Source organism: Canis lupus, chromosome 3 (assembly GCF_048164855.1).
Source record: "Canis lupus baileyi chromosome 3, mCanLup2.hap1, whole genome shotgun sequence".
Classification (NCBI taxonomy): domain Eukaryota; kingdom Metazoa; phylum Chordata; class Mammalia; order Carnivora; family Canidae; genus Canis; species Canis lupus.
In genome coordinates, this window is record NC_132840.1 from 84,720,715 (window position 1) to 84,745,891 (window position 25,177).

The window sequence follows — 25,177 nt, forward strand, 5'->3', positions numbered from 1 at the left end:
GACCAGGAAGCAGACGCACGCACGCGGGTCGGGACAGAAGGAACCGACGGGGGGCGGGGGGGGCTGGGGGGGCTGGGGCAGGACGCGCGGCCCGGAGCGCGGTGCCTGCAGCCAGCCCACGCCTCCCCCCGCCGCCCGCCGCCCGCCGCCCGCCTCCCGCCTCGACGCCACTCCCTCCCCGCCGAGTGGCTCCATCCGCGCAGGAGGCGGGCCCGGTGGCCCCTGGAGCTCGCGGGGCTGCAGGCTCGGGGAGCGGGGAGGGGAGGGAGGAGGGGCGCGGACTGGGCAGGCCACAGAGGAGGGGGCCTTTAATAGGCTCGCCCAGCGCCCGGTCCGCGGCGTCGCCGGCGGCTGCGGCGGAACGACGGCCCCGCACCTCCCGCCGGGTCCCCGCCGCGGTCTCCGTCCTTGCACTTGCTGAAGCCGCGGGGCGCGCCTCGCTCCGGAAGGCGCAGGTAGGAGGCCGCGCGCCCCGCTCCGGGAGGAGCTCCCTGCCCGCGCTCGGCCTCCTGGAAGCCGCGGGCGGCCCCGGAGCGCCGGTTCCCGGGTGCGCGCCGCCACGAGCCGGGCCGAGCCTGCCGAGCGCGCCGCCGTGCGCTGCCCGGAGCCATGCTCCTGCTGGGCATCCTGAGCCTGGCTCTGGCCGGGGGGCCCGCGGGCGGCTCGGAGCCCGAGCAGGAGGTGGTGGTCCCCATCCGCCTGGACCCGGACATCAACGGCCGCCACTACTACCGGGGGGGCGCCGAGGACCCCGGGGAGCAGGGGCTCATTTTGCAGATCACAGCGTTCCGGGAGGACTTTTACCTCCACCTGACGCCGGATGCCCGGTTCCTGGCGCCCGCCCTCGCCACGGAGCGCCTGGGCGTCCGCCTGCCGGCGCTGGCCGCGGGCTCCCCGGACCTGCGGCGCTGCTTCTACTCCGGGGACGTGAACGGCGAGCCGGACTCGTTCGCCGCGGTGAGCCTGTGCGGGGGGCTCCGCGGCGCGTTCGGCTACAGGGGCGCCGAGTATGTCCTCAGCCCGCTCCCCAACGCCAGCGCGCAGGCGGCGCCGCGCAACGGCCAGGGCGCACACCTCCTCCGGCGCCGGGGCGCCCCGGGCGGGCCCCCCGGGGACCCCACCTCTCGCTGCGGGGTGGCCTCGGGCTGGAACCCCGCCATCCTGCGGGCGCTGGACCCGTACAAGCCGCGGGGGCCCGGCTTCGGGGAGGGTCGCAGCCGGCGGAGGTCCGGGCGCGCCAAGCGCTTCGTGTCCATCCCGCGCTACGTGGAGACGCTGGTGGTGGCGGACGAGTCCATGGTCAAGTTCCACGGCGCCGACCTGGAGCACTACCTGCTGACGCTGCTGGCCACGGCGGCGCGCCTCTACCGCCATCCGAGCATCCTCAACCCCATCAACGTCGTCGTGGTCAAGGTGCTGCTTCTCGGCGACCGCGACGCGGGGCCCAAGGTCACGGGCAACGCGGCCCTGACGCTGCGCAACTTCTGCGCCTGGCAGAAAAAGCTGAACAAAGTGAGCGACAAGCACCCGGAGTACTGGGACACGGCCATCCTCTTCACCAGGCAGGTGAGTCGGCCTGGCGCCTCCGTGGACCCCGTGGCCGTGGGGCCGCCGCCCTTAGCTCTCCAGACGCCCCTGGAGGGCAGGCAGGTGACCCCAAGCTGGCATGCTGGTGCTCCCTTCCGACCCCCGCGTCGGACCTGCCAGGGACCGCGCGCCCCCGGGCTCCGTGGCGCTCGGGCGCGCGGGCCGCGGGCTGCACGTGGGCGGGCGGACGGCGCCGCGGGAGGGGTGCGCCCCGCCTGGCCAATCAGCGCCTCCCCGGCCGGGCGCCCAGGCCCCGAGCCCAGGACGCGGCCGGCCCGCAGCCGCAGTGCGCCTCGGTGGCAGACAGGAGGCGCTCCGAGGATGGCGTTGGCGGGGTCCCAGCGGGCCTTCCCGGGTGGCTCCCCGCCCCTCTCGTAAAACTGGAGGGTCCCGCAGGCATCCCGGGCCAGAGCCTGGCTCCCCTTACCCTGCGGCCGGGCCTGCGGAGCCTGCCCTGGGATGGAGGGAATCATTCGGGATGTTTGGTGGTTGGAGTGAGAAGGACAGTCTCCAGTCCCGGGAGGGTGGGGTGGGGTGGGGTGGGAGTGGGGGGATGGATACCTTCCTGGGCCGGCCCGCTTCTCCTTGAGGGGATTCCAGGCCGTTCGGAACAGGCAGTCGAGGTAGAGGTAGAGCACCTGTTGGGCGCTTGGAGTTTCGAGTCGCTTCACTTGGAGCTGAGTTGGGGAAGATCCCCCCATTTTCCTATTTCCTTGTTGGCCCAGGGTGACCCGTTCGCCTTGATGTGGGCTCTGGAGCACAGCCGGCAAGCTTGCCCGTGACAGCAGCGCGCTGCAACTGCCGGTGGCCACGCTTCACTGTAGGGTTCCAGCTTCTGCCCACCCCCCACCCGGACAGCGTGCAAAGTGGTGTGAGCTTAGCAAGGAGCACCTGGAGACCCCACGGGCGGGGGTGGAAGGATACTGAGTATTGGGTATTGGGAAAGATGGTCAGATCCCAGAGGCAGCTCTGCCCCCTGCTATGGGGCTAGGAGCCTTCACGTACCTAGATATTGGAGTGATTGGGTGCTGTGACGTTTTCGGATTCTTGAACTTTCTCAGATTCGTGGATGGGGACTTGGAGAGGAAGACGGGCATCCAAGTGACTTGCTTCCTCTGATTTTGGGGGTTGCAACTCGAATCTGTGCCGTGCTCTTGTTTTGTTATTATCACAACCATGTCATTCCAGGGATGGCCCAGAGTCCTTGGTTGCCCGTGGGGCTCTCTCCTCTCCACTCTCTCCGAAGGCCACTCAGAGCTCCACTGGCATACACTTTTCTGGAGCTGAAGTCTTCCACACTAACCCATTTGGCACTGCTTGTCCCCTCCTGGAATTGAACTTCCTCCTTTCCCAGCCTTCTCCTCCCACCACCTGGTTTCTCTAGGGAGGTCTTTGGCCTGAGTCTGTTTCCTTGCACTCATTCTTCCAACTGAGGTCTGTAGAGCTGCCATTGCCCAGCCCCTGCACACACTGCCTGAGTCATGGGGAAACTGCAGAGGAGGTGGCTTCCACCTCTGCATACAGACCAACTCGGCGGTCAGATTGCAAAAAAAAAGAAAAAAAAAAAAAAAAAAAAGCAAAGGCCAAGAACAGGATATCTTAATGGGCAAAGCAGCTGTCGGCCCATCTGCTACCTGGGATGCCCCTGTGGAGGTCACTCTCTGCTTCTAGGGTAACAGACTTCCATCTCTGCCGCTTGGTGGCTAGGCTGACTTTTGGAATCAGCCCTAAGAAAGAGGACTCCTGCTGGGAATATGGGTCACACCATCAGAAGGGTTCGCCTTTTGAAGAAGAAGCAATCGAGCAGCATGACAGCTTCTGTTTGCCAGTGGTGTGTGCTGGACCCAGAGGGGCTATGTTAACCATGCATAATGGGTACAAGATGCATGACCACTTGGGTCAGAAGCAGTGACGTGCAAGATGTGACTTTTAGAAGCTGTCTTTCTCTTAGGCGTCTAGAGGGCGAAGCCAGAAAGTGGGGAGGCTGTGGTGGCAGGACCAACATCCAGGTATGTGCTTTATGCTTTAGGGTAAATCTCATTCTCTCTCTTTCTCTCTTCCTCTCTCCTCCTTGCCAGTACAGACTTCAGGGCCTGCTGCATTCTCAGGGTCTTAGGAACTGCTCATTCCTAAATTCTCCTGGGGAAGGTACAGTATGTGATGAGAACTGAGTGTGCAGCTGCTCTGTCGACAGAGGCAGATGTGGTCTCCGCGATCCTGGAGGAGTCTCCGGCTATCCTCCAACAGGAGAGGAACTTTCGCTTTACTTTGTAAGGGTTGGTGGTGGTCCTTTAAATCAGATAGGAGCTTCCTAGATTATTATGATGTTGGTGTAGTCAATGCTTTTTCAAACTAAAATCAGAATATATATATATATTATATATAACATACATGTGTATAAACTACATAGTTATTTCTATGAAGATCAATATATGCAGTCGACTCTTGAACAACATGGGTTGGAATTGCAGGGGTCCGCTTATATGTAGACTTTTTCCAATACAGTACAGCACTCTAAATGTATTTCTTCTTTTGATTTTCTCAACAACATTTTATTTTCTCTAGCGTACTTTATTTAAGAATGCAGTATATAGTACGTAGAGCATACAAGATACGTGTTAATCAAGTGCGATCGGTAAGGCTTCTGGTCTACCGTAGAGTATTTCTAGTTTAAGTTTTTGGGGAGTCAAAAGTTTGTATGTGGATTTTTGACCGCATGGGGGCCAGGGCCCCTAACCCTCATATTGATCAAGGGTCAACTGTATATAGTTTGGATATGAAGTTTTTAGAAATGTGCTTATTTTGTTAATCACCTCTTGTCTATAACGTCAAACTGTCAGACATCTCTAGTCACCCGTTCCTTTGTCTCCCCACCCCCCGAAAATTCTGGAAAATGGCTAGTGACTCTTTCTGACTGATATACTCTTGTTGTGGTTTTGACAGGGATGAAGAAGTGGGAAAGGGTCAGGCTCGGTCAGGCTGTATTTCCTCCTGCGAGGGAGAGGCGAGAGCAGCTCTTCTGGAGCTCCAAGTGCCGGGTCCCTGAAGGGGGAAGGGTAGGAGCGTCAGGACTGGCAGGCAGCAGAGCTCCCCTGCCACCCACCGCCAGAGATGCTGTGCCTGAAGGCAGGGCTGGGCCAGGCTAGGGGGAGACACTGCTGGCCTCTTGGCAGGCAGAGGGAGGGGCGTGGGGTGTTGAAATCAAAACACTGGGAAGACACGACCCAGGGAGGAGCCTTTACTGTGTGCAAAGGAGAAAAAAAAAAAAAGATTGATCATACAACAAGTATTTTGACAATCTGAGGAGTTTGCTTAAAGATTCAGATTAAGTTCATGTTCCTGGAGAAGGAGTGCACATCTGATTTTGCAAAGCAATCAGTCTCCAGACTCATAACAGCAGGGTGAGGTCAGCACGGGATCGGAACCAGGATCTGCAGAGAATTAGAGCCAGTCTTGCTGGGTGGACATTCATTTCTACGAGAAGAAAAGTTTCTATGGCTTTTTGTTGCCATGGGGAGCAGGGGCAGGGTATTTGGGGCTGGGACGTAGTAGGACTGCACTTCCCTCTGTCTTCTCTCTCTTTACCTCTGATCCCTCTGCTGTTTGGGTAACTTTGTGGTGGACTAACCTTTGTGAATTGGTTCTACTTTTTAAAACTTAGGGGAGCATCTATTATTTCCGGGTATCGTCCTGGGGTGTGGAGGTACAGGTCCTAAGATGCGGCCTCACCTGCCTCCCCTCTGGTAACTATCAGTTTGTTCTTTATAGTTAAGGGGCTGTTTCTTGCTTTGCCTCTCCCCCTTTCTCCCCTATGATAGTTTGTCTTGCTTCTTAAATTCCACATATGAGTGAAATCATATGGTATTTGCCTTTCTCTGGCTGACATTTCATAATAGTCGGTCGCTCCATCCGCATTGGCGCAAACGGCAAGATTTCGATCTTTTGGATGACTGAGTAATATTCCCTTATAGGTACATACGCATCTTCTTTATCAGTCGATGGACACTTGGACTCTTTCCGTAATTTGGCTGTCGTAGATAACGCTGCTATAAACACCGCGAGGCACGTGCACCAGAATCTTTTTCTCTCTCTTTTTCTTCAGCGCTGGCTTAGTCAGGAAGGCAAATGAGGCTTTCACCCTCCTTTGGTCTTGCTCTTTCTTACCTTTGAACTTCTTGGTAGGTGTTTGTATCACTCTTGGCACTTACCCCCGCCCCCTGCACCTTGCCTCGTGCCTGGCGTTGGTCTTATGGCACCACGGAAGGAACACAGGCTTGGAGTCAGGCGGAGCTGGGTTTCAGGCCTGGCACTTGACTTTCACCAATGGACATTGAATGGATCAGCCATTCGAACTCCACTTTCCATCATTATCCATAGGAGGATAGTGATGATGACAGTGGTACTGAACTTAAAGGCAGTGTCAAGGAGAAGTCAGCGAGTGTTCCAGAATAGGCACCCAGTTAACGGCAGCTACGGTCGTCACCACCTTAGTGGTCACTCAGCACATGTTTGCTCTTGTTGAAGAATTACCTACAGGTCCCTTGCCAGAACTTACCTTTAGGATAGCCCTGTTTCAAAGCATTGTACTTGCGGGATACTTCATACTTGTCTGTTTTTGCGTGGAAACCATGGACTCAGGGCTCGCCATTCCCACTGACTTGTAAACTCCTTTGAGCAAGACCTTTTCACATCTTTGTAGCTCCTCCAGTGGGCCCCTGCAGGCTGCTGCTGTTCAGTATGTATTCATGGGAGGAAGGCACCGACGGTAGCGAAAGGACTGCCCATGGCCCTGGGTGCTGAGGTAGTTCGCCTCCCTTCCCGGGGATCATTAATCCAGCATTTTCAGCTGTCAGGCTGTAGGGCTGGGAGAGGGAGTCTTAGGTTCTTCTGGCATTTCTTCTTGGCTCTTTGCCATCGGTCTTTGCCCTGGAGGAAGGAGAGGCCCCAGCGAGGAGCCAGCAGACATGGCGCACGGCAGGGCCAGGTCAGTGTGTCAATGCAGGTGTGGGGCAAGGAGCCAGGAGCTTGCTCAACCGGGAAGCGGGTGCAGACATTGCTCTAGGAGTGTTCTGGGCACTTACTCCTGCCATTCTCCTCTCTGCCAGCCCCTCGCAAGCCTCTCCCCACTCAGTGGCCAACCTGTGCTTTGGGGGCTGAGAGTATGGGGTGGACAGTCTTGCCATCCTGAGTTTGCCCAGCCTTTCCATGCGTGAGGTGCATCTCCACTGGAAGCAGTACCAAAGCAAGGGGAGCATTCAGCTCTGGGGCTGTGCTTCTGTATTTCCACCTTCACTCTGCCCCTCCCTTTCTGTCTAACTTTGGGCTCACTGACCCAGTGCTGGTAACTTACCTTCCCTGAGCCTCATCTGTAAAATGGGATCTAATAGTGGCATCTCTCTCATGAAGCTTTGTGAGGATTCAGTGAGCTAATACAGGAAAGCTGTTAGAACAGTGTTGGGCACAGAGTAGTAACTCAGCCACTGTTACCTCCTAACCTTATGTTAGGTATGTATCCTCTCTTGCACTGATGATTTCTGGAGGAATCTTGGTCTTCTGGTGAGCTTCGGATTTCTCTTCTTCCTCATTGAGGTAATTCTTGTCTTGGTTACCTCAATACATCTTGAACGTCTTGAGGAATTTATATTCTGGTGAAAACTGAACCTGCTTATGGATGTGACCAGGGTGTGTTCTTTTCTTCACCAGGTATTCTTAGTCACATTGCCCAGACACCCAGAATTGCTAGATTTTTTTTTTTTTTTCTCCTAGCAAAGCGAGGCCCTCCCCTGCTTGGGGATTACAAACAGAAGTGGATTTGGGGTTGGACAAGGAAATACAGTGATGCATGACAGAGATTCAGATGGGAAACAAGTTAAAGGTACAGTCTTAATACTAATGCAGGGTGGTTTTCACTGGTAATTATGATATCCTAACTAGCGTGCTACGGTTCAGACCAAAGACCACTGCTGCTGGCCTTGGTGTCTAAAGACATGGGGTTCAGTTCCCCATTTTTTTGGTTAATAGCTGTGTGGCCTTGGGTGAGCAATATTAGTCCACGAGCTCTGGTTTCCCCATCTGCAGAATGAGAGGGTGGCTCTGACGCTGTATGAATATGAGACTTGGATGCTATGGTGTGGCCGTGAAGATGATCTTGGCCCACAGGCCTAGGAGTTCATTATGAGTAGGAGGTTGGCTACATGAGAACACGTATCCTACATTAAAAAGAAAAAAGTCAACGTGCTTGATTTTTGTGTGTCCTCCACCCTGTCCTGCTGGAAAATCTGAGCATTTTGGTACATGGCAGGGGAGATGAGAGGAGAAGGGAAGGGGGGGCCGTGGGGAGTCATGGTGGGGCGTGGAGGGAGCAAGCAGGGTGAATGTGGATCGGACCACTGTGAGGTGCTTCCTTTCTTGCTTGCTCGCTCTCAAATTGTGGCTCCAATCCTAAATTATTTTATGAAAAGGGACGGTTGGAAAACACTAATCTGAGAGGACTAGGTTCGTGGCCAAGCTGATTCTTGGGTCGTCTGGAAAAGCCGCCGCAGCTTCATGGAGAAGGGGCAAATTACCAGAAATAGTGAGGCAGGTAGGGGTTGGGTGGGAAGTGCCTACACCCTCCAGGCAGGAGGAACCAGAACTGTTTCTATTTCTGGAGACAAGTGCCTGAGCTGAAGAGGTTAAAGCAATTTGAGTGCATCTGAGTTCATTCCAGAAGGGTGGAGACATGCAGGGCCGCAAATGAGGCACTGCCTTGCCCCGCACACCCGCCTGTAGGCGTTCAAAGAACTGAGGTCCAGTGATTCTTCATTTGAGTCCCTGACTGGGGGAAGAGGGACACGCTGAGCCTCTGACCCCAAACAGCTGCATCTTCCCACGGTGAAGACACTGGTTACTGCAGGCCGGCTCCTCTCGGCTACACCCTGACCCTCAGGAAATATGCGGGCTCCTTCCTTGTTCCTCTCGTTTGATCCAGGGAAACCGGGATTTCTTGATGGAAAGAACAGGTTGCTCCTGGCCAGGAAGGGCCTGCAGCTGCATGTCTTCACTCCAGAGAATCCACCCTCCCCGAGAGGAAGGAGGTTTCTGGCTTTATGGACCTGCCAGCGGCAGAGGCGGGCTGCTGGGCAGTGGAGGTCCAGTGGCTGCTTCCAGGCCAGGCTGAGCTGTCGATCTGGTCTAACCATTTCTGCTGAATGGGGCAAGGGCGAGGGTTCTGAGTGTCCACGTGGGTGACCTTCCCTTTTCTGGGAGTTAGTTTCATGGGTTAGTAGACAAGATCATCCTTAGGGCTCTTTCCATTCTAAAAGTATATTATTCTGTGTGTTCCTTTATAACCTAGAGGGCCAGATGGGGCTGAGCACTCTGGGATCCGGGTGGGAGCAGAGGCTGAAGGCACTGGTCCAGTCTGGGTTCTGGTTGAGAACTGGCCCTTCTCTGGAGGAGGAAACGGAGGCCCAGAAAAAAAAAGTGGCCTGCCCAAAGTCGCACATCTACTTGGTGGTGGGTCCAGGACCAGAATCTAGGCTTCTTGGTTCTTAGGCCCCTTCTCCTACACAAAGCCGGCAGTGAGTGCACATGGTGGCCCCAGGACAGTGTCATGGTTTGTCCTACGGGATCTATGGGCTGTGACCACCAGACGAGAGTTTTCAGAGATTCCTGCCTTAGTGGGGATGCTATACTGCAGTGTCCAGGGACACATGGGCCCAGTTCCCTCACCCTCTGCCCCCTACCCCCGTGCAAACCTCCATTCCTTCCCTCTTTGTCTCCTACCTCCCTTCCCTCCATTCACAGGCTGATCTGTGTGACCCAGTCCCCCTCCTCTAGTCATATTCTCTAAAGTGCTTGTCAGGTGAACTACCCCCCCCCCCCCCAAGTTTTGATAGCAGTTCTCTTCTAGGTTTCAGAGAACTCTAGGGGGAAGGAGAACTTTCTGGAAGAGTGAGCCTTTGGAGAGGGAGGAGGAGTATTTGCAAGAGAGGGAATTTGAGGTTCACCCCGAGGGTTCCCAGAAGGGGCAGACGTGCCACACACGAGCAAGGACAGCAGGTGAAGGCAGGGCGCGCCTTGCTCCTCGTTGACCCATGTACTCTGGAGTCTGATCGCCCTCTCAGTTCTTTGGCCAGAGAAACTGTTAACTCATTAGGAGGTGTGACTATCACCTGACCGTGGGAAGCCAAGTTTGACTGCTCAGGTGGTAAACTTTTGAATGCCCTGGATTAAATTTTGCTGATTTTGTGTACTATGACCACTTTTCCTCCGCTGCCCCCGGCCCCCACTAACTCTGCTGCTCCCCCTTCCCCCCGTGTCAGCATGTGCATGCACACACACGTGCGCAGAGCCCTAAAGAGAACTGAACTTGAGAACAGCTCTGGGTGTGTTTATGGGAACACCTTGGCTCCCACGGAGAACACACACAGCTCTTTCTCTGGATAGTTGACTTAGGAGCTGCTGAGCAATCAGCTGTGACGCGGTGGAAAGAGTGCTGATACCCAGTCCTACGGACCCCAGTGCATGTTTCTGCTCCACGACTTGGACCTCTCTGAGCTTCAGCTTCCTTGTCTGTGGAAGGTGATAATAGCAGTCGTTCTTCCAGTGGGATGTTGCGAGGATGAAACAAGGTCATGCATGCAGAGACCGCACATGATGTCAGCATTTAATAAATCATCACCATGATTAACTATGAGCATGAGCCTCAGTTTTCACCTTTGACAAATACGTATGATAATATATCTGCCTTCTGACACTGTCGTGGGGATTGAGTGAGATGATACGTAGAGCAGTTGCTCGTTAAGTATAAAGAAAGGCAAGGATGTAATGAAGAGAATAACAGTATCACCGATTCAGCAGTGTTTTCTCTATTGTGATGAGTTTCTTCTCCCATTTCTAACCCCTGGGCTCTTAAGGTATGTACCTAGGTGCATTGCTGGCCCATAATAGTCAATAAGTTCATTGAGATATCCACCCCCAGTACCCCATTTTGCCCTTGCACTTTCCTGGAAGTGCTTCCCATCGGGGTTGTTGCAGGAAGTCCTAGCTTCTGCTGTAAGTTGAGTTTTAATGCCAAAAAGAGGGACTGTCTTATGTGGCCATCCATTTAGTTTATTTTTTCTTCCTAGCGGCCGCTGAGCCGGTGGCCCCCTTGAGCTTCTGCAGCCAGTTGAGCTATGTCTGGGTAGGAGCTTGTAACCACCTGACTCAGCCTCCTCCCAGCCCAAGGAGGCCACATCTCTGGCTTGGGTGGGTCCTTGGCCCGTGACCCTTTTTGGCTGAGAATCTGAGTTTAATTCATGGTTGTCCAAAGACAGTCGCTCAGCGAGGACTGAGACTGCTCAGGGCTGACTCTGGATGAGGAACACACTTGCCTTCCGCCCCTACCTGCTTCAGTAAGCCATGACCAGAACCTCACCCAGCTGTGGAACCCACCGTTTTCTGCTTTGGAAATCCGCCTCTGTATAAAGCAATGGCCTTGTGGGTTTAATTCCGTACCTCCTAGTATCTTCCCACAGGATCTCCGAGTAGGATTTGGGTTGAATCTTCTCGCAGAGCCACAGGGCTTTCTTCCTGAGCCCTCCCTGCTCAGCCCGGGTTGATTCCATGAATAGCCCTGCAACCCCCTGGGAGAAAGGACCTGGCTAGGAAGGTCTTGGTTCAGCTGGGAATGGGGGTGAGCTGAACATCCCATAGGATGCCTTTACTTTCCTTCAGGTCCCTTCTGTACCTGTCACTAATTTCTGGCTGGCTTCTGCTTCTCCCCCCACCCTGGCAGGACCTGTGTGGGGCCACCACCTGTGACACGCTGGGCATGGCTGATGTGGGCACTATGTGCGACCCCAAGAGAAGTTGTTCTGTGATCGAGGATGATGGGCTTCCATCAGCCTTCACCACTGCCCATGAGCTGGGTAAGGCTAGAGGGGGCTCTTGGGTGGAGGGAGGAGAGTGACCCTCGAGGGTCTTTCCGGGTCTGTACTGGGTGCTTTGAGCAAGGGATAGACATTTGTCTTTGCTTCCTCACGTCCTGAAGCCTTAGGGATCCTTTCTTAGGGTCAGAGTCTGTCTTAGCAATGGCTTTGTTTTATTTTTTCCAATTGCCCCAGCCCAGTTGGCCAGCGGTATTGTCTGACTCAGCAGAGTATCTCATCAATTAGGCACTGAGGGGAAAATATTTTAAATGCACTGCTGTCCTCACTGAGCCCTGCAGCCTGATGGACAGGACAGAGAACACAAGAACACCATCTTGACATTTGCAAAGCAGTCTGTCACTGGGTGGAAATGACCAGCCTGAAAAGCGCTGACACGGGCTCTCTCGCTCCCCCGGCTGATCCCCCCTCCTCTGCAAACTGCATAGCCCGCATCCTTCTGCCCTCTGAGTCCTCTTGCCTCACCCCGCAGGCCACGTGTTCAACATGCCCCATGACAATGTGAAAGTGTGTGAGGAGGTGTTTGGGAAACTCCGAGCCAACCACATGATGTCCCCAACACTCATCCAGATTGACCGGGCCAACCCCTGGTCGGCCTGCAGCGCTGCCATCATCACCGACTTCCTGGACAGTGGGCATGGTAAGCCAGGATGACAGAGGAGGGATTGCGGGGCTGTCACTGGAGTGAGTGGACCTGTCCTCTGTTACCTAAGGTGTGCATGACCCCAAAGAGTCGGGCCCTCAAGGGGGTCCATTCCACTGGCCCTCGCTTCATCGTCTCCCTACCAGTTAGACTCTGGGCTAGCCACAGCTCACCTTTCTCAACTGGTTTCTCACGAGTGCCCTTGGCTCCCTGCAGGCGACTGCCTCCTGGACGCGCCCAGCAAGCCCATCTCCCTGCCTGAGGACCTGCCGGGTGCCAGCTACACCCTGAGCCAGCAGTGCGAGCTGGCCTTTGGCGTGGGCTCGAAGCCCTGTCCCTACATGCAGTACTGCACCAAACTGTGGTGCACGGGAAAGGCGAAGGGGCAGATGGTGTGTCAGACCCGCCACTTCCCCTGGGCAGATGGCACCAGCTGCGGGGACGGCAAGTTCTGCCTCAAGGGGACCTGCGTGGAGAGACATAACCTTAATAAGTACAGGGTGAGTGTGCTGGGGCTTCGCAGGGGGGCCGCTGGGATGCGGGGGGTGCACCTGGAGGCCTCCGGGGGGAATGGGTTTGCTGTGTGCACTGCGTACTGTGCCTCTGTTTCCCTGCCTGTGGTCCTCTCCCCTTCTTAACTCTGAGACTGGAGACAAGACATATATGGTAGGTCAGAGAACTTGGTGAAGCCTTCTCTCAGCGGGCGCCAGGGGGCCCAGCCCTGAGCTCTGGGCCTCATCCTACCAGGGGAAGAGCCCAGAACCCAAAGCCCAACACTAGACATTCAACATTCCTCATTTGTTGGCTCCTTCCAGCCTTCCCTTATCAGCTGTTTCTGAGCGTGTTTTGTGTCCCGGGAGCTCTGGGCCAGAGGTGAACCAGGCTCAGACCTGAAAGGAAGCAGATCCTGGGCAAGCTGCAGTGATTTGCTACATCCTGAACCCAGCTTTGGTTTTTGTCATGATTGTTTTTTGAAGCTGAACCATAATAGAGCAAAGGTGTTATTTTTTTTTTTTCCTGGTAAAAAGGAATAACAGTTGAATAAGAACAAATCCCAAACCTCACATGTTCTCTGGATATAATAAAACCTTCAGGTCTGGGGTTGGGGTCGCAAAGGGTTTGGGACTTTGTCAGATGGGAATAAGAAGTCCATCCTGTCCCTTGATCCCGGTGACGATGATCCCTCCCCCACCCCTGCCTTGGCTGCCAAGACGGGCCTGACTGCGTTACGTACGAATAGGCAATATAATAAATAAGCGCTCGCCAGCACTTTATAGGCTGCCCTGAGCTGGGTTTGGTACACAAGTATGTAAAATCCTTTTCTGGATTTTGGAAACATATATTTAATTGAACCTTTAGCCATTTATTGGGCACCAGCCCACTGTATTTAGAGAACTGTGTGAGGTAGTCGGAAAAAGAAAGAAAACCTGGGTCGTGTCTCAGTGGGGTCACAGTCTAGTGGGGAAGCTCGAAATGTCACTGAGAGCCAAGACACAGAGAGGTGTGTGTTCTGTGTCAGGACCGAAGTGTGAAAACGTGTCATGGGAGCATAAGGGATGAGAGATTAATGGTGATTAGAGAGGTCTGAACAAACTTTGATGAGGAGGTCGGATTTGGAAAGAGTCTCGAGGGACGAGTATGATCTCATCAGGCAGAGATGGAGCAAAGTCAGGGAGGTGGGGCAAGCCGGAAAGGTGGACCGGCCGGGACTCCATGGGAAGGATCTTTGGGGGCATGGTTTAGGGCTAGTCTGGGGTTGCCTTGACCACCAGGCTGGCGGGTTTAAACTAGAAGGTCCTGAGGACAGGCCAGCCGTCATCAGCTCCTTCTCTTCAGAAGACGAGTCTAGGGGATAAAGACGTTGCCCAGGAGGATATTGGATATAGGAAGTGTGATCGGAGGAGCGTGTGGAAAGACAGTCCATCAGCAGCAAAATCCACTATGTCCCCATCTCTCTTCTGGACAATCCCTTCACCACTCTGGCCCTTCCCGGAGGACAGCACCCTAATCAGCCCGGGTCAGGGCACAAAGCTTATCTTACTATCATGCAGCCTCCCTGCCCCCCGCCCCCCAGGAATCACACTCTGACTACCAAAGCCCTGCGGTCCAGCCCCCTAGTTTTGGGCCCCAGCAGTTCTTCAGGCCCACGTGCTCTTCTCTCGCCCTCACCAGCCTTCTTCTTGAGCTGCGACTCCACAGGCCCCAGTTCAGGTCCCTCCTTCCCTCACTCACGGCTCCCACGCCCCTGCCTCTCTCTGCTGTCCTCGCTGGGATAAGCCACTGCCTTGGTGGAATCCACCTGCCACCGATTCGAGCGCGCCAGTGTAGGTGAGTGTGGCTGGAGGAAGACACGCGACCGTGCTCGGTGGTCTCACTGGAGACCTGACTGTGTAGGTGGGCTCAATGCTGCTCAGGCGTCATATCCTATTTTATTAGCTTTACTGCACTCCCCCTCCCAACGTCCTACACGATCGCGTCACGCCTTCGCCTCCCTCCTCCGTTACCCATTCTTTCTCCTCATTCTCACTTTTGCCAGTGCCCTTTTTTCCTGTCTCATCAGGAAAAAAGAAGCAATCAAGTAATCAGAAGAGAACTCCCACTGCCACATCCGCCGTCCGCCCGGCTTCTGTGCCTGCGGTCTCCACCTTGCCTCCTTTGCGATGGATGAGCTGTCCACGCTCTCACCGGAGGCCCACCCCTGGGCTTGCACTTAGGATACTATCCCTTCTAGTCAAGGAAAGCGCTCCCTTAATGCCTCCGTCTCTCTGCAGTGTCAGATTTCCCCTCGCTTGAGTTGAATCATTCCTATCAGGATACATACTTGCTGTAATTCCTCCCACCTTAAACAAAACTCCTGATCCTACTTCCTCTCCATAAATCACAATCTATCTCTCTGACTCCCTTGACCACAAAGTTCCTGGAAAGAGTGGTATGAAATTGCTCTCTCCAGTTCCCGGCTTGCCATTTTTCTCTGGAGCCCATTCCAGTCTGGCTTTCAGTCCTGCTCTTCCTCTAAAAATAACTCTCACTAAGGTCGCCAAATGGCCTCTACAACCGCTGAAGTCAGTGATTGATTACCGTTCCTCATATTGCCTGACCTGTTAGCGCCATTTGACACAGCTGATTATTCTCCCCCCTGGGAACACAGGCTCCACGGTGTCTTGGTTTCCGTCCTCTCTTACTGGCTGCTCCCCCTGGTCCCCATTCGCTGGGTCTTCCTCATACGCTTGCTTTTCCAGTGTTGGGCATCGTGGCGCTGTCCTTAGCCCTTGTCGCCGTCCACACTGACCTCTTAGGGGATTCATCTAGACCAAAGGCTTTGAGTACCATTTACATTTATTGGTTGAAGTCCCCCAGATCTGTATCTCCAGCCCAGACCTCTGTCCTGAACTACAGACTTGCATGCCTCACTGAATCCTGATGCCTCCATGCGGAGAACTGAGAGGCATCCTAAACACGACATCTCTAAGACCGAGCTTCTGATCACTTGTCCTGAACTTGCTTTAGCAACTCCGTCTTCCCATTGCTCGTGCCAACCCTCTTTCTCTTGCATCCGCCCATCCGATATTTCAGTAATTCCTGTTGACTCTATCTTCAAAATAGAGCCAGAATTGAGCCATTTTTCTGCCATCTTCATCTGCTATCACCCTGCACCAAGCCTCCTTGAATTATTGCTCTTGCACCCTCGCTGATCTCCTTGCTGCTGGCCTTCCTTCTCACAGACTGTTCCCACCATAGCAGCCAGAAAGATCCTTTAAAACGTCAGTCAGGTCATGCCACGTATTCAGAGAGCCCTTCAGGGGCTTTATTCCATGCTTGGGATGGTGAGCCTTATCTCTGCCTTCACCTCCTGCTTCTCTTGCTCTTGTGATGCTGGAGTACTCCAGGCTCGTCCCTCCGCAGCGTCTTTGCAATCCTCCCTCTGCCTAGAATGCTTTTCCCCTCATATCTGCACACTTCCCTCACGTACTTCCCTCAGGCCTTTGCACAACCATCACCTCTGCAGCGAAGCCTCCACGATCCCCTGTAACGAGAGCAGCTCTTCTCACCAAGGCCCTCCCTACCTCCCTCTCTCCCACCTGCATTTAACCTCTAGTGACATTCTATATGCACAGGCTTCTTTTTATTTTCCTCTGATGGCATGCAGTCCCTTTGAGGGCAGGGATTTGCTGCATGTGGTGCCAGACGTGTAGTAAGAATTCAACAAACAGTGGGTGAATGAATGGCACACAGCAGGGCAGGAGAGTTTTCCGTGGGATGTTTTTTGTAGGAACCGGTCGGAAGAAGTGAGACCAGGCTAAAAGGCTAAAGACAGCAACAACAACACCCCAGAAGCCGGGGATACAGTACTGGTGACAACAAGGTCTAAGCATAGACTCTTGCAGTGTGGGGATGGTCATCTCAGACCTCTGAGCGAGCAGCTGCCCCCTGTGATGGGCACCAAACCCATATTGCAAGGCACTGAAGAGGGAGGTGGAAGGAGCACATGTAGACGTGTCCTCCTCGGACATGAAAGGCTGGAATGAGGTGGGGCGCCGGTCGAAGGAGGAAGCAGGGCTGTCGCTAAGTGTTTCTTTCACGGGACGAGAGACCTGCTGACACAGTGGGGCAGGAGCGATCCCTCAGAAGGGCAGCTAGAGGGACCATGCTGCGTGTGTGCGTACGTTGTATTCAGACGACACGCAGCCAGCTCCTGATTAGCTCCACGCGGGGATGAAGTATGACAGCACTTTAATCCCAGGCTTGTCCAACTGGGCTGCTTCCTCCGTGGCCCGACCGATGCGTGCTCAGGGGATGGAAACGCGCTTTATTGGCATCCTGAGGAAAACATAATGAAGACTAGACATTTTCGATCCCTTCTCCACCCTCTGAAAAAATGAACCCACACTGCATAATTCACCCCGAAGCCAAATCGAGTTGGAGGATTGCTTTGTAGTCTCCCATCTCCGCCTCCTCCGAGCACAAACACTAGAGCCTCTGACAGCGAAACCGTCTCAAGTTCAGCCTATGATTGAGCTGAAGATCTGGGGAGAGTCGGGATTGTGGAACATTTACAAATAAAAATACTCAGATATCTATGGCAACGAGGTTTTCTGGCAAGGCCGGGGGCTGCCTCTGCCTTAGATTTAGAGATTCTTGTAACTCCACTAACAATAGGTGAGGAGGAACTTTGAACTCTGGCTCTGTGGTAAGCGCAGTGCTAGGAGCTTTTGAACACGTTGCATCATTTAAACGTCGTCTGATCTCACACCTGAGCATTGCCCCATTTTTGGCAGGTGAAGCACCTGAGATTTCAGGAGCTTTTACTGCTTGCTCAAGACCTGCCATATCATGGGGGCAGAGGCTATGACAGAGCTTGGCCACCTGACGCCACAGCCCACTGCGGCCCCTCTCCTGAGCGGCCTCCCTTAGAGCGGGATGCGGTTGGCATTTGCTAATTATGGGGGTGAGGTGCTGCGTGGGCGCTGCGTATGCTGACCCCTTGCCCATCATTTTTCCCTTGTGAGACGGTGGATTTTGCGGTGGGACAGGGTGGAGGGGGCTGCAGCTGCCTGGCCGCTCTGCAGGGGTTGGGTGCCCACCCTAAGCCCTGCGGGAGCATGACAGGCTCTTTCTCCCAGGTGGACGGCTCCTGGGCCAAGTGGGAGCCCTACGGCGCCTGCTCACGCACCTGCGGCGGGGGCGTGCAGCTGGCCCGGAGGCAGTGCAGCAACCCCACCCCCGCTAACGGAGGCAAGTACTGCGAGGGAGTGAGAGTGAAATACCGATCCTGCAACCTGGAGCCCTGCCCCAGCTCAGGTGAGGAGGGGAGAGCCTCTTCCTGCCACCGCCCCGCCCCCGCCCCCCCCTCCCCCCCTCCCCCTCCCGCCCCACTTCTTGGCCACAGATTACTGCAGTCAAGGCTCTCTCCCCCAGGGCAAAGTCTGGAAGTGCAGAGGAGCAGAGGCCTCTTGGGATCACTACTTCCTTGCCCACTCCTCTCGGGCGGGGGATGTTTTCTTCCTGGTGCTGGGTCCCTAAGTGGCCCAAGGGAATGACACACGAATGGCCTCTTAGTTAAGTACTCACAGGCCCATCTCCATAAGCAGGGATTCTTTAGCCAGGGTCCATGAACTTGGGTGGGAAGGAGATTGCCTCTCTGTTGTTATTCGCCTTTTTAAAAAGATTTAAGATGTTTTATTTCCTTCAATTAGAGATCGAGTATCTTTGACCACTCTTTCTATCTAAAATGCCTCATTTCTTTTAATTGGGCAACAAACTGTAATACTAGTAGCCGTAGCTGGGGCTGTCGCCAGTAGAAATCACGGATATTTTCACATGATGGTTTAGTTGTTGGGATTTCTCAGAATGCCATTTATTCTCACCGCTACTTGAAAATGACAGTGGTTATTAGACTCATTATTGAATCTTGCCGTGTAATGGGTGAACAAGGAGGCGCAAATATCCCAAATACATTTCAACATACACTGATAGTTGTGTATCTGTATAGTGGGTATTGTTTGTAACCTATATACTTCATTTTGTCCATTTAGTAACATTCTGAAAATAGTTTCAAAAGATTCCTGAAAGGTCTGATGGCCCCCAGTTGTTTGGGGGTACCTGTTATAGAGGGAATTGAAGGCCAGCTTACCGTGGAGGGTGCACAGTGCCCTGGGTGGGGGGGATGCAGGATTGTCTGTGACCTGCATCCTTTGGTCCTGGCCTACGTTAGTTCTTTGAGATGGAGGGGCGTCGGGGATGAGATAACTCGGCTGAGGGTGAGAGCACCCTGGGGAGGGCTCTCTCCTTTGCCTTCTTTCCTCACCATCCCTTCCTTTAGCTTCCTGCCTGTGCTTCCTCCCTCCTCAGCTTCCGGCAAGAGCTTCCGGGAGGAGCAGTGTGAGGCTTTCAATGGCTATAACCATAGCACCAACCGGCTCACCCTTGCCGTGGCGTGGGTGCCCAAGTACTCTGGCGTTTCTCCCCAGGACAAGTGCAAGCTCATCTGCCGAGCCAATGGCACTGGCTACTTCTATGTGTTGGCACCCAAGGTGAGTGAGCGAGGGGCAGGGGAGCAAAGCAGAGAGAAAGTTTGTGGGGGTGCATCCGGCTGAACTGCCTCCCTCTCCTTTTCTACCCCCAACCCCTGGGGGCACTGCAGGTGGTGGATGGTACGCCATGTACTCCTGACTCCACCTCGGTCTGTGTCCAAGGCAAGTGCATCAAGGCTGGCTGCGACGGGAACCTGGGCTCCAAGAAGAAATTCGACAAGTGTGGGGTGTGTGGGGGTGACAATAAGAGCTGTAAGAAGGTGACAGGCCTCTTCACCAAGCCCATGTGAGTTCTGGGACCTGGAGCGGGAGGGCTGAGTGGAGCTGCCCCCAAGGGGTGGGAACTGGGGTTAGACCAGGGTAAATGGGCAGTGCCCTTGCTGTAGAGGCCACCTGGACTTTTCTGTGACTGATATTCTTCCATCCATCCATCCATCCATCCATCCATCCATCCATCCATCCACCTATCCATCCATCCACCTATCCATCCATCCATCCATCCATCCATCCATCCATCCACCCATCTATCCAACCATCCATCCACCTATCCATCCATCCACCTATCTATCTATCCATCCATCCACCTATCCACCCATCCACCTATCTATCTATCCATCCATCCACCCACCCACCCATCCACCTATCTATCCATCCATCCACCCATTCATCCATCCACCTATCTATCCATCCATCCATCCATCCATCCATCCATCCATCCATCCACCTATCCATCCATCCAATCATCCATCCATCCATCCATCCATCCATCCATTCATCCATTCATCTATCCATCCATCCATCCATCCACCCATCCATCTATCCATCCATCCATCCATCCACCCATCCATCCATCCAACCATCCATCCATCCATCCATCCATCCATCCATCCATCCATCCATCCAGCAGAGATGAATGCTTGGGGAGTCCACCACTGGATAGAGAGTCATTAGGGTGTAGCTAGAGTTCTAGAGTAAGACTACCCTGTGTTCAAATCTCAGTTCCCCATTTTCTGGATGCCCTGTAGCATGCAGCACAATCCCTGGAATTCTGCATTTCCTCACTTATACAGTGGGTATGACAGGAGTATATTTCCTGTTGTGCAGTTGTGACGATTAAGGGTATTAATCCAAGTGAGGTGTCTAGCGTTGTACTTGGTGCATAATAAATGCTCACTAGATGTTCATGATGATGATCACAAAACAGAACATGCCTGGAGACAATGTCTCACTGAGGCTGAGGCCCTGACCAGGGATGAGATTGAGGTGAGAATGGCAATCAACAGTGGAGTGAGTGGCTAGGACCGAGGGAGACCCCCCTTCCTGGGAGATGTGTGCAGGTTCAGCTGAAGGAACGTCTCTAGGCCTCTCTTATTTCCACCTGCACAGCCCGGGGCTCCTGGCTTTCTGAGGTCCAGCACATTCCCTTTTATTTTCAGGAGGAATGTGCTCCTTGGAAAGTCCTGACCCTTGCTCTGGAAGAAGCAGAGCCCCTGAGGTCTCAGTCGAGCAGGGATATGATTGGCTCTGAGAACTTGGGAGTCCAAGGCCTAGGTGGCTGTCCAGGAGTCTCTGTTGCCCCCTCTGGACACAGTGCCCTCTGCTGGGCCCCTAGTGGGGCAGCTTTTTGGGGAACTGGGGCACTGCAAGTGGAGGGCATTTGCAGGGATCTGAGGGGGAGGCCGAGTGGAAAATTAAAGGTAGACACTCCCAGACTCGCTTCACTGGTTAAATGGCAGGCGCTCCCTTCATAGATTGGTGGAGCTGGAAGGAGCCTTAGAAATCATCTGGTTTGAAACCCTCATTGTATTGGTGAGGACACAGGAACCCAGAGAGACTGATTTGCCTGAGCCACCAGGGAGCTGGTGTTCAAGCCAAGGCTTGATCTTGACCCCAGCCAGTGTGTCTCACTGCGTCTCACCCCAGCCTTGTCTCAGGGCCTGTAGAGTTACCTTCTGTCCTTCCTCCTCCTCCTCATCCTCCTCACAGTGCTTACCTGGTGGCAGGTGCCATGCCATAGGCTTTATGTGCTTTAATGAGGGATGTGTGATCATGGTCTCCATTTTACAGGTGAGGCAACCGTCTTCTCCAAGGCCAACAGCTAGGCCAGTGGTGGGGGTGGACCTGGCTCCAAAAGCTGTGCTTTAGCCTCTGCTTTAGAATTCAGCACAGTACAGGGGCGCCCGGGTGGCGCAGTCGATTGAGAGCCGGAGTCTTGGTTTCAGCTCAGGTCATGATGTCCGAGTCATGAGATCGAGCCCCGTGTTGGGACTCTGAGCTCAGTTGGGAGTCGGCTTGAGATTCTCTCTCTCTCTCTGCCCCTCCCTCTGCTCTTGCTCTTTCCCTCTCAAATGCATAAATGTTGTTATTTAAAAATAATTCACCCCAGTGTAAACGTACTGAACAAAAGGTCACGGGGCGGTACAGCCAGGGTCGGTGGCTTTAGGTGCTGTGTGATGGTCTCGTGCAGCCTGTTTGAGCCCCCTGACCCGGGCGGGGTGCGTCGATGCGCTCTGCGGGCCTGGCGACCCGTGCAGGGGGCATCAGCTCTGACGTTAGAGGGGAACCAGGGCCTCAGGCCCCCCGTGTCTAAGGTGCAGCCCCCTTCCCCACCCCAGGCACGGCTACAATTTCGTGGTGGCCATCCCCGCGGGCGCCTCGAGCATCGACATCCGCCAGCGTGGCTACAAGGGCCTGATCGGCGACGACAACTACCTGGCGCTCAAGAACAGCCAAGGCAAGTACCTGCTCAACGGGCACTTCGTGGTGTCGGCCGTGGAGCGGGACCTGGTGGTGAAGGGCAGCCTGCTGCGCTACAGCGGCACCGGGACGGCGGTGGAGAGCCTGCAGGCCTCGCGGCCCATCCTGGAGCCCCTGACCGTGGAGGTGCTCTCCGTGGGCAAGATGACGCCGCCCCGCGTGCGCTACTCCTTCTACCTGCCCAAGGAGCCGCGGGAGGACAGGGCGCCCGCCGAGCCCCGCGGGGCCCCGGGCCTGCTGGACGGCGCGCCCGGCCTCTCCAACCAGGTGGAGCCGCAGGGCCCGCGGGCGGCCGGGCGCTGGGTGGCGGGCGGCTGGGGGCCCTGCTCGGCCAGCTGCGGCGGCGGCGGCCTGCAGAGGCGCCCGGTGGACTGTCGGGGGCCCGCGGGCCCGCGCCCGCCCTCCGCCTGCCGCCCCGCGCCCCGGCCCGCGGACACCAGGGCCTGCGGCGAGCCCTGCGCCTCCTGGCAGCCGGGGGCCTGGTCGCCCTGCTCCAAGAGCTGCGGCCGCGGGTTCAAGCGGCGGGCGCTCCAGTGCCTGGGGCCCGGCGGGCGGCTGCTGGCCCGGGACCGCTGCGACCTGCGCCGCAAGCCCCAGGAGCTGGACTTCTGCGCCGCCCGGCCGTGCTGACCGCGCCCCCGGGGCCGCCGGGGCGCCCCCCTCCTGGCCCGGCGGGGAGGCACCGTCTACCTCACGCCCGGCCCCCGGGCCCAGCCTCCGCGGGGGGCTGACAGGTGCAGGCCCGGGCCCGCCCGAACTTCAGGGACCCGGCCCGCAAGGGCTTAGAGCCCCGCGGCCGCCGGGCAGCCTCAGGTGGGCCGCGGGCTCTCGGCGCGTCCAACACGCGGGTCTCCGTGGTGCTGCCTGGGCCCCTGCCCTCTGACCCCGCGGCCTGGTAACAGAAGGGTGGCGGCTGTGGGCGCAGCTGGTGGGCCACTGGGTGTAACTGGAGCCGGGCCCCGGCGGGGATGGGGTCCGGGGTCTCCCGCCCCCCCGGGAGCCACCTCTTATCCCTGCGGCCTACGGGCTGCCAGGCGGGGGCCTTCCCGGACGTGCCCTCTGGGCCCGGGAGTCAGGAGGGAGCCTGCTGCCTTCTCCGGGAGGGATGGGGCCAACACGGAAAGAGCCAAGGGAGGATGGGTTCGGTGGTGAAGCGGGGGGTTTGAGGAGTGACCTGGAGGGTTCTGTGTCACCCGGGCTGGGCTTGAGCCGTGGGGGACTGTCACCCCGGGATGCGGAGGGGGCCCCGGTTCCAAGGGCTTCTTCCTCCTGAGAGGCAGGTATAGGGAGGGCTGCTGCCTTAGGCTCTGCGTTGCCTCAGAGAACCTTCCGAGTGGCCCCAGTCCTGTCCCCGCTAAGAGGGCCATGGAGATCCCAGGAGGGCTCGGTGCTGGACATCCACAGGCCTGTAGGTTGGTCTTCACCGGGATGGCTCCGTGTGGTCTGGCTTTGGGCACATCACGTGGCATTGCAGTTGGATAACGGGGTTCACTGTTTGCTACCTCAGGCTATGCTCTCTGGGTACCCACACTTGTCCCTCCGCGGGGGCAGTGGTGACCCTGGTGCTCCCAGCAGACCTGGCTGTTGTCCTCTGTAGACAGAGCTGCCCAGACACAAAGCCGAGTGTGTGACACCTGGCTTCCGGCTCCCTCTCGCCCGGCCACCCACGGCGGCTCCGGATAGGAAGGCAGGATCTCGCTCTTCAGGTGCCTTGGGGACAGGTGTCAGGAGACACAAGAGTCAATGCCCTGACCCAGAGGCACCTGGCAGCCATCAGTGGGACGTCCCGTCTATCTTGGAGGCATGTTGGGGGTATAGAAACCAGGGTGTTTCTATAGCTGCAAGTGGGAAGATGCTTTGGGGTTTGAGAGCCTTTGGTCAAGCAGGGTATTTCTTGAGGCGCAGCTGTTCCAGCGTCTTCCCTGGGGACGAGGGTCAGTCCTCTGACTCGGCTTCCCCTACTAGCCAGGATCCACAAACCAGCCATCCAGGCAAGCCTCGGGGATGGTGGTCCAACCGGGGCCCAGGGGTGCGCATGTCGGGGCTGGGCTGCAGTCACCCCTGAAGAGTGAAGCGGAGACGAGTCTTCCTGCCTGCCTGCCTGACGCTGTGGGACCCGCACCATCCGAAGGAGCCCAGGGCGCCGGGGCTGCTGGGGACTCCCTCTAGGCGACGATAGCACTGCACCCTGCGCTTGGTGCACCCATCCTCGGGGAGGAGAGGGTGGCGCGGGGCTGTGCGGAAGGGGCGGGGGACGGGTGGGGGGGAGCTGCTGTCTGTAGGGGTGACTGGTCCCCTGGCAGAGCAGCTTTATGCATCGTTTCAAGGAGGGACAACCTATCTTGTTCCTGACACAAGCTGGGCCTCACATGCTCTTTTCTGTCGTGATGGTTTTCTTTTTCCTTTTTTTTTTTTTTCCCTTTTTAAAAGAAGTATGACCAAGACAACTTGGGAGGTTTGTGTTACCTTTGACCAGTTTGCTAATCCAACCATGTTCTCCAAGGCTGAGCAGAGACAAGCCTCGAGGCACAGGTTTCTGGTGATGGGATAAAAAGTTAAGGTGGTATCTCACGTCTGTGGAAGAGGAGGAGGATTCTAGGGGGCTCCAGAAGCTTCTCCCCCCACCGGGGTGCGGACCACTAAGGACCTGGGCTCAGGAGCCCCCTGCCTCCTCTGCCCTCTGTGTGCACTGATTGGAGGAGTCCGGCCTTGTGAGCCTCGCCGTGCGGGAGTCGGGGCTGGGGTGAGCTGAGGGGCTTGGTTGTTCCCAGCCTGGGACCTGGCTCCCGAAGGCACTAGAAACTGTCACTCACGGAGCCCCCCCTTTGCGTTTGGTTCTTCTGCATTGCACGTGCTGCAGAAGGACGGAAGGACCTGGGTACTGGCTGGGCTGTGTATACTGTGTATACAGGGAGCTGGCTGCTGCGGGGACAACAGCCTGCTCCTAATAAAGTCGTAAGTATTTAAAACCCGTGTCCTGCTTCTGTGACTTCATCCCGCTCACGCAGACATCCGCCGTATGTGCGGAGCAAGCTCGACGTGCCAGGCATGAGCCCGGGGGTCACGGTGCGACGGCGACTGGGACGGGCATGGCCTTCTATTCCCGCACAGCCCCCGGGCTAGCTGTGGAGGCAGAGCGGACAGTCGGGAAGAAAGATCCAGAATGGTGACAGATGTGGTAGGTGCGAGGACGAGAGAGAAACTGATGCCAAGAACGAGAAGCTGGGTCTGGGAAAGGCTGGCGG

At 56.0% G+C, this 25,177-nt stretch overlaps 1 protein-coding gene across 1 annotated transcript; it reads left to right on the forward strand.

Annotated features, from left to right (window-relative positions):
- The first annotated feature begins 332 nt into the window (after positions 1-332).
- On the forward strand, positions 333-24,901 carry ADAMTS15 (ADAM metallopeptidase with thrombospondin type 1 motif 15). The gene is made up of 8 exons (XM_072822729.1): positions 333-1,566; positions 11,351-11,483; positions 11,974-12,141; positions 12,361-12,644; positions 17,766-17,943; positions 18,994-19,175; positions 19,286-19,461; positions 21,791-24,901. Exons 1-8 carry the CDS (start codon positions 610-612, stop codon positions 22,560-22,562), a joined length of 2,850 nt encoding a protein of 949 aa, XP_072678830.1. The 5' UTR covers positions 333-609; the 3' UTR covers positions 22,563-24,901.
- Positions 24,902-25,177: the final 276 nt, after the last annotated feature.